The 8,039-nt window shown below is 44.1% G+C and overlaps 2 protein-coding genes across 2 annotated transcripts; both read right to left on the bottom strand.

Moving 5' to 3' along the window:
• Positions 1-347: 347 nt before the first annotated feature.
• LOC139386778 (yjeF N-terminal domain-containing 3-like) lies at positions 348-3,579 on the bottom strand. Its single transcript, XM_071132588.1, has 6 exons — positions 3,452-3,579; positions 2,539-2,647; positions 2,344-2,451; positions 2,129-2,242; positions 1,519-1,669; positions 348-873 (listed from the first exon to the last, which is right to left on the bottom strand). The coding sequence occupies exons 1-6, from the start codon at positions 3,577-3,579 to the stop codon at positions 680-682; spliced, it is 804 nt and encodes a 267-aa protein (XP_070988689.1). The 3' UTR covers positions 348-679.
• Positions 3,580-6,609: 3,030 nt separating this feature from the next.
• LOC139386825 (NADH dehydrogenase [ubiquinone] 1 alpha subcomplex subunit 13-like) lies at positions 6,610-7,960 on the bottom strand. Its single transcript, XM_071132658.1, has 5 exons — positions 7,824-7,960; positions 7,429-7,507; positions 7,248-7,319; positions 7,056-7,125; positions 6,610-6,866 (listed from the first exon to the last, which is right to left on the bottom strand). The coding sequence occupies exons 1-5, from the start codon at positions 7,915-7,917 to the stop codon at positions 6,747-6,749; spliced, it is 435 nt and encodes a 144-aa protein (XP_070988759.1). The 5' UTR covers positions 7,918-7,960; the 3' UTR covers positions 6,610-6,746.
• Between the last annotated feature and the right edge of the window lie 79 nt (positions 7,961-8,039).

The following is an 8,039-nucleotide window of genomic DNA, read 5'->3' on the forward strand; positions in this document are numbered from 1 at the left end:
TGGTCAACCATCCTTCAGGAGAGCTACTGAGTGTGCAGGCTTTTATTCCAGTCCCCCTCAACAAACCACATTTTAGAAACGAGCTGCTCAACTGGACCTTGATAAACTGTTTGAGCAAGGCTGGGTCAAAATCCTACACACACAGTGGCTCTCCAGACTGAGGGTTGATACAGTTGCCTAACAGGTGTTCTACTTTGTGGGGGTTAAGTGCCTTGCACAACAACAAGAGATGGTACATAGTGTCAGAGAGCAGTCTCCCAGTGTCGATACCACATTACACATACTTTTGTTTCATTTGTGTTCAACAACTATTTTCTTCACTAAACCAAAACATGAACATAGACCAATTATTAACAGCTCGTGTTTATTTTGGCAAACGGTACATCATATTTTATACAGCTTTGCAAACTTCCTCACGGTTTAGAACCAAGCTGGTGAATCTGACCGGTTTTCTGAGATTATGAATATAAAGAAAGCTCTATTTCCTTGTTACACTAAGAAAGAGATCTGCTAAATATCCTCATTACAAATAAGGCATCCTTCCTTCATCCCTTGATCTGATGTGAAATGTTTGGTGAAAAGCAATAATATTTACTCAGTAGAGAACCTCAAGGATGAAGGAAGGTCTACACTTCTAAATAGTTGATGAAACCCTTGGAAAAACAGAGCATCTGTTTGTTTACCCTAGCTCAACCAGACAGTCTGTGCCATGGTATTCTGGTGCATTGAGCTCATACTTCCTCTGGATGTCATAGGGCAGGATGCGTCCCACCAGGTAATGTGTCCCACTGAAACCGACAGCACACTTCTTTGGTGCCATGAGGGAGATGAGCACTGTCGGGTTTATACAGTCAACGTTGGCCTCGTCCCACCCTGAAATCACACACCCTGAAATCAATTAGTTTATCCAACATTATCATATGACGTTTGAGTTTATCTGATACTGGCAGTAAAATAAGACATCAAATCAAAGTTTATTTGTCACATGCGCCGAATACAACCTTACAGTGCAATGCTTACTTACAGGCTCTAACCAATAGTGCAGAGAGAAAAAAAGTATGTGTGTGTGTGTAGGTAAGTAAAGAAATAAAACAACAGTAAAAAGACATTTGAAAATAAGAGTAGCAAGGCTATATACAGACACCGGTTAGTCAGGCTTATTGAGGTAGTACGTACATGTAGATATGGTTAAAGTGACTATGCATATATGATAAACAGAGAGTAACAGTAGCGTAACAGAGGGGTTGGCGGGTGGTGGGACACAATGCAGATAGCCCGGTTAGCCAATGTGCGGGAGCACTGGTTGGTCGGGCCAATTGAGGTAGTATGTACATGAATGTAGAGTTAAAGTGACTATGCAAATAAGATAAACAGAGAGTAGCAGCAGCGTAAAAGAGTGGCATCATCAGACAAGTCCATGGTATCAGACATTAAATAACAGTACACTTGGATAGCTTTTTAGCCCCTGGTAACCATGCAGGTAGATGCTGTCAGACAGGTGTGTGTAGGTGTGGTTACCTGAGGGGATGTCCACACTGGCGATGGGGATACGGATGTGTCTGAGGGTGAGCAGGATGCTGCTGTAGGGCTCACTGATATCAGACGGCTCTGTCTCCGGCCCCAAGATGGCATCCACCACCAGGTTATACGCATCGTTTATCAGCTGCACCTGTAGGACAAGACAAACACGCCAGTCAGTCCACTAACCAGTAGAATGGCATGTATTTTTCTATCTTTATTTAACTAGGCAAGTCGGTTAAGAACAAATTCTTATTTACAAGGACGGCCTACTCCGGCCAAGACCTAACCCGGACAACACTGGACTCCCAATCACGGCCAGTTGTGATACAGTCTGGAATCGAACCAGGGTCTGTAGTGACACCTCTAGCACTGAGATGCAGTGCCTTAGACCACTGTGATACAGCCTGGAATTGAACCAGGGTCTGTAGCGATGCCTCTAGCACTGAGGATGTAGTGAGCCACTCGGGAGCGAGCACCATTCACACACAACCCGTGTGAACATTCCACATTTTAGAGAGTCTCGTTTCTTTTTGCAAAATCATGGCATGGTGGTCTGGCGGCTACACAATACAAATGAACCTTGGTTAGCTCGTAGTAGTTCCCTTACCTCTGCGGGAAGAAATGAGAGGAAAGGGATGTCCGTTTTCTCACACTGTACTGTAAAGTCCCGGTGCAGGGCCAGAGTAGAGCGCTTGGGGTAGTACACTGTGGGCATATAGTCCTGGCACAGAGATAGATGGAGGGGAAGAGGGACTGAGTGTCAAAGAAGTGCCCTTTAGTTAGTTCAGAAAAACAAATTCACTTCACTGGCAGGTTACCCACAAACATGCGTAAGTGGCGAGCGCAGGCCAGACCAATACAGCCATTCTGACTGGGACCACAGATCACCAACACTGTAGGATGCCTCTTGAGGGAACTCAGGGGGAAGGCCTGCACACAGGGAAAGAAGTTGTATATCATGTCATCCAATTGCCTAACTCAAAACTACCCTTAAAGGAAGAACAAGAGAACACATACCTTGGTGATAGCGATGGCACAGGCATGGCCCCAGATCTCCATCAGTTGCTGCGGTCCAAAGCGATACTCTCCCAACAACTCTGCCTCCAAGGCCGCAGCCTCCTCATTACTGAGGGAGGGAGGGAGGGGAGGGAGAGAGAGAGAGAGAGAGAACACTTAAGTGTCCTGAAAGAGGTTAAACTCTGAGTGGGGGGTATTATATCACTGCTGTCTAATCAATGGCCACCCCATATGAGATCAGGAAGCAAGGAGCTGAACTTTCAGTGAATCCTGCTCTAATACACAGCTCTGTTAACAGTATATATATCCATAATGAATGAGTGATTCTGGGGGGTATCTAGCACTGCCTCTTTGCCTCAGATTGGAAGCCGGTGGTGGGTAGGGGAAACAAGGGGGAGTAGAGCATGGGGCATGGGGGGCTGGATTGGAAGCCGGTGGTGGGTAGGGGAAACAAGGGGGAGTAGAGCATGGGGCATGGGGGGCTGGATTGGAAGCCGGTGGTGGGTAGGGGAAACAAGGGGGAGTAGAGCATGGGGCATGGGGGGCTGGATTGCTGCAACTGGTTCCTCTAAAGGTTTCTTCGTCTTTTATTTTCCTTGTCTCGGATGTTGCACTAAACTTGCTCTTTTAGGGGTTTGGAGGATGAGGTATTCTGTGAAAAAAACAACTTTAAATACTACACTGAACAAAAATATAAAACGCAACATGCAACAATTTCAAATATTTTACTGAGTTCATATAATCAGTCAATGTAAACAAATTCATTAGGCTCTAATCTATGGATTTCACATGACTGGAAATACAGATATGCACCTGTTGATCACAGATACCTTATAAAAAAAAAGGTAGGGTGTGGATCAGAAAAACAGTCAGTATCTGGTGTCTCCACCATTTGCCTCATACAGGGCAACACATTTCCTTTGCATAAGAGTTGATCTGGCTGTTGAATGTTGTCCCACTCGACAATGGCTGGGCGAAGCTGGATATTGGCGGGAACTGGAACACGATGTCGTACACTTCGATCCAGAACATCTCAAACATGCTCAATGGGTGACATGTATGGTGAATATGCAGGCCATGGAAGAACTGGGACATTTTCGGCTTCAAAGAATTGTGCACAGATCATTGCGACATGGGGCCGTTCATTATCATGCTGAAACATGAGGTGATGGCGGCAGATGAATGGCACAACAATGGGCCTCAGGATCATGGTATCTCTGTGCATTAAAATTGCCATTGATAAAATACAATTGTGCTCAATGTCTGTAGTTTATGCCTGCCCATACCATAACCCCACTGCCACCACGTCAGCAAACTGCTTTCCCACACAATGCCATACAAGCTGTTATTCACTGCTGCTCTTTAATTATTTGTTAATTACTGTTTTTAGGTATTTTCTTAACTGCATTGTTGGTTAATGGCTTGTAAGTAAGGTCTACACCTGTTGTATTCGGTGCATGTGTGCATGTGTTGTATTCGGTGCATGTGTGCATGTGTTGTATTCGGTGCATGTGTGCATGTGTTGTATTCGGTGCATGTGTGCATGTGTTGTATTCGGTGCAAAGTTTGATTTGTCTGCCATCTGCCCGGTTCAGTTGAAACCGAGATTCAATGGTGAAGTTGGTTACAACGCCAAACTGCAGTCAGGTCAAGACCTTGGTGAGGACGACGAGCAGATGAGCTTCCCTTAGACGGTTTCTGATAGTTTGTGCAGAAATTCTTCGGTTGTGCAAACCCCCTGTTTCATCAGCGGTCCAAGTGGCTGGTCTCAGACGATCCCGCAGGTGAAGAAACTAGATGTGGAGTGGGCTGGCGTGGTTACACGTGGTCTGTGGTTATGAGGCCGGTTGGACATACTGCCACATTTTCTAAAACGATGGAGGTGGCTTATGGTAGAGAAATAAAAATTACATTAGCTGGCAACAGCTGGGGTGGACATTCTTGCAGTCAGCATGCCAATTGCACGCTCCCTCAACTTGAGACATTTATGGCATTGTGATGTGAGAAAACTGCACATTTTAGAGTGGCCTTTTATTGTCCCCAGCACAAGCTGCACCTGTGTAATGATCATGCTGTTTAATCAGCTTCTTGATATGCCACACCTGTCAGGTGGATGGATTGTCTTGGTGAAGGAGAAAATGTTCACTAACAGGGATGTAAACAAATTTGTGCACAACATTTGAGAAGCTTTTTTGAGCATATGGACAATTTCTGGGATCTTGTATTTCAGATCATGACACATAGGAACAACACTTTACATGTTGCGTTGATATTTTTGTTCAGTGTACTACATTTTTATTAGATTGGTCTGATTTAAAAGAGCACATCTAAAAGCAGGTAAAGACCTCCCAATCCCTTTCCTAATCCCTATGGGGCCACAATAATCCTCCAAAATGTCACACAGTGGGATTATTCATAACATACCACCACAATCAATCTAACACCTGTCTCAGTCACAATTTCTGGAATATTGAATATTAACATAGGAAACATATTTTTTCAAATTCCTGTTGCAAGTATTTGAGAAATTAAGAGCAATTCATACAATTGGGTAAACTCACTAAGACTTTTTGTGGGACAAAGTAGCTGAGTTTCCTAAAACACTACTCATGAAAAAACAACCACCCATTGATAACAATGCCTTAAAGAGTCATGAGTGTGACAGTGTTCATTCTCACCTGAGGTAGCGGAGAGGCTTTCTGAGTGTCTCTAGGTTAGAACAGCTGTAGTCCATCTTCAGAATGTGTGACGGAGAGAGAGCAAATTGTAACTCTGGAGCAAATTTGATTTTTTTTTGGTCTAGCTCTCTTCCTTGCTATTTCTTCTGTTAGTTTCTCGTCTCCCAAACTCACATTGATGCACACATCCTGTCTGAGTGTTAATGCCCTTCCAGGACTTACTGTGGGTGAATCTGATTGGTTCAAAGTCAACAGCTCATTCCAACTAAAGCAAGGGGTAACACACACACACACACACACACACAGCTGGAAAGCAAAGCAGCTGGGAGGGGTGTGTGCCAGATGCAGGGACTTAGTTACCAATTTGAGCCCCCACTGATGAACTGGACATAAAATCACAGCATTGATGCTTCTCACTCCTTTATCTACACATAATGAAGCAGCGTTTCCAACAGAAGACAGGGGTACGTCATTTAGAAACAGCGAGAGGCTGAGAATAACTGAAGGAAAGACTCTTTCCATCTGTCACAGGTTTCATTCTTTCAGTGTGAATGTTGAACATAGTCTGGGTGCAGTGACCAGTGCTGGCCACTTTCTTTGTTGAATGAGACAAAATTTGGGGAAACTAGAACAGATCTAGGATCATCTTATCCTGCCCCAACCTTAACCATAAGGAAATAATAACATGCACAAATGACCTTAGATCAGAGATTCTACTTCACACGAGAGTCGGTTCTAGACAACACAGTTCTATCTTGCGGCTGGGCATTCTGCTATGATTGTGCCCTCCTGAATGAGCTTGGAGATGGTCCATGCCTCTACTGGCCACTGCCCAGTCAGGCCTCCTGTTATTACAGGTGCCAGCACAATGAAGAGCAGCTGCTTAACACACAGGGTGGTCTACCCAACACACACTTCCAGACTTTAATACTCCTTACACAACAATGACTGAATCTCACTGAATAGCAGGCTAAAAACAGGAAACAAGTTTCTTTGGTTGAAATTCCCCAAAAAGGCTTAAAATAGTCTGAAGAGTAGCCAATGTTTGGCAGCGCTCAACAGAATCACTCCGTCCATGTGAGCTGGAAGGAAGAATGTGGGGCTGCACAGACAACCCCTTGTTAATTCAGGCAATTTACACATTGCCTGAAGGACACAATGTTTTCCTTTTCTATTGCATCTTGTTAAGGAAGGACTGGGTCTGTGCTTTGAAAATGTGCTTCCATGTTGGATAGACTATCATTGTTATGCAAATTAATTTCCTCTGAGCTAAAAACAATTGCTTGAACCTGATGACAACCATATGTAGGCTTTAGAACAGAATACATTCAAGATCCTGTTTAACCTGTAATATGCCTTCAGTAATGATATAAAACAAGAACCAGAACCAGTATGAGGTACAGAAAAGATCACTTTAATATAGAACATTTACAAGCTGTGTTGAGTTGTGGACTCAGGTCAACAGGTTAGTGGCTGTGACTGGTATAGTAGCCGAGGAGTACTGTAGTGACGCGGTTGGACTGGGGGCGACTACACGTACCACAGGAAGCCAAAGCGCTTGTGTAGAAGCTCTTCCCGGGGTCTAAGGTTAAACAGCTCCTCTGTGAGGGGGGCCACCCAGCGGTCTGTGTGGAAGACATTCTCTCCCACCTAAATAGACACAAACAAGGAGGAGCTTATTATTCCTCATCACTGTAGATCAAGCAGCATTGCTGAGAGTTATTTGCTTCCATTCAAGTGCTTATTCTAGAACATTTAGAAAAACAACCATCTGCAGCTTCATGACAAATAAAACAAACATCTGTCTAGACACAAATAAAATCAAGCATATGTCTTTACCTTCCAGCCGGGGACATCTTTCATTACGACTGCTTCCTCCTCCAGATTCTCCCGCAGCATCCGTAGTTGCCTTTTGGGGAAATAAATTCAGAGCTCCTAAAACAACTGATTGTTCATGGCCAAAATTGGTCAATTACCTGTACCCGGTTGAAGTAGCATTTGATTGTGTGTCAATGTTGGTGCTTATCTTACCTCCGGTCCTGCTCTGCTTGCAGCAAAGGCAGAAGAGCTATCCTTGCTTCCAGTTCCTCAATCTGCAACCGCCTACAACACACCATCAGAAAAGATCAGCAGGTCATTGACCAACAATAAACCCCACCTCAATGACCTGAACTGTTACAATTGACATTAACTCCATTACGGAAATGTTTACCTCCTCTCCCTGTTCCATTTGAAGAGTCTCCAATAACCGAAACACATGACACCAACTCCAATGGCGAGCATGCTATACCCTGAAAATTAGAATATTCACGGTCAGCAATTTATTTAATCAAGATCATCTCCAAACCCTGTCTGTGCTACCCATATACTTACGCAATTGAATTGTGGTGCTACCTCAGTTGTAATTTGTGAATAAAATACAGTACTGGGATAACAAACAGGGGAACAACTCTTTTTTTTGTTTTACAATATCACACAAATGATTAAACTTGGCAAGACATTAGCTAACTAACGTTAGCTAGCGTCCCTTGTTTGACAGGCCTGACTATAAAACGATCTACTCCGAACTTTTAAACAATGCAATACAATTGTAATTAATTTACTAACCAGAGAGTCCCCTTTTGGGGAGATTTCTCTTGTAATCAACGGGACCATAACCCCCCGGAGGAGGCATGTCCTGCTTCACCTTGGACGCCGCCATCTTCCACCCCTTCTCCAAAACAGACCGGAGCGTGACGTCATAAGGTGTTCTGCTTCTAGCGTGACAGCAGCGGGAGCTGAACTGCGTTGAATGGACTCTATCGCCCCCATCCGAAGCAGATC

This window comes from Oncorhynchus clarkii, chromosome 28 (genome assembly GCF_045791955.1).
Source record: "Oncorhynchus clarkii lewisi isolate Uvic-CL-2024 chromosome 28, UVic_Ocla_1.0, whole genome shotgun sequence".
Classification (NCBI taxonomy): Eukaryota; Metazoa; Chordata; class Actinopteri; order Salmoniformes; family Salmonidae; genus Oncorhynchus; species Oncorhynchus clarkii.

Excerpts from the sequence above, each read along its gene's own strand:
- LOC139386778 (XM_071132588.1), bottom strand. The coding sequence starts at position 3,579 with ATGTTTGAGATGTTCTGGATCGAAGTGTACGACATCGTGTTCCAGTTC. Across the intron at positions 2,452-2,538 it reads GTGCCATCGCTATCACCAAG|GCCTTCCCCCTGAGTTCCCT; the intron begins GTATGTGTTCTC and ends CCCTGTGTGCAG. Across the intron at positions 1,670-2,128 it reads TCTCATTTCTTCCCGCAGAG|GTGCAGCTGATAAACGATGC; the intron begins GTAAGGGAACTA and ends CTTGTCCTACAG.
- LOC139386825 (XM_071132658.1), bottom strand. The coding sequence starts at position 7,917 with ATGGCGGCGTCCAAGGTGAAGCAGGACATGCCTCCTCCGGGGGGTTAT. Across the intron at positions 7,320-7,428 it reads AAATGGAACAGGGAGAGGAG|GCGGTTGCAGATTGAGGAAC; the intron begins GTAAACATTTCC and ends GGTGTGTTGTAG. Across the intron at positions 7,126-7,247 it reads CAAGCAGAGCAGGACCGGAG|GCAACTACGGATGCTGCGGG; the intron begins GTAAGATAAGCA and ends TTTCCCCAAAAG.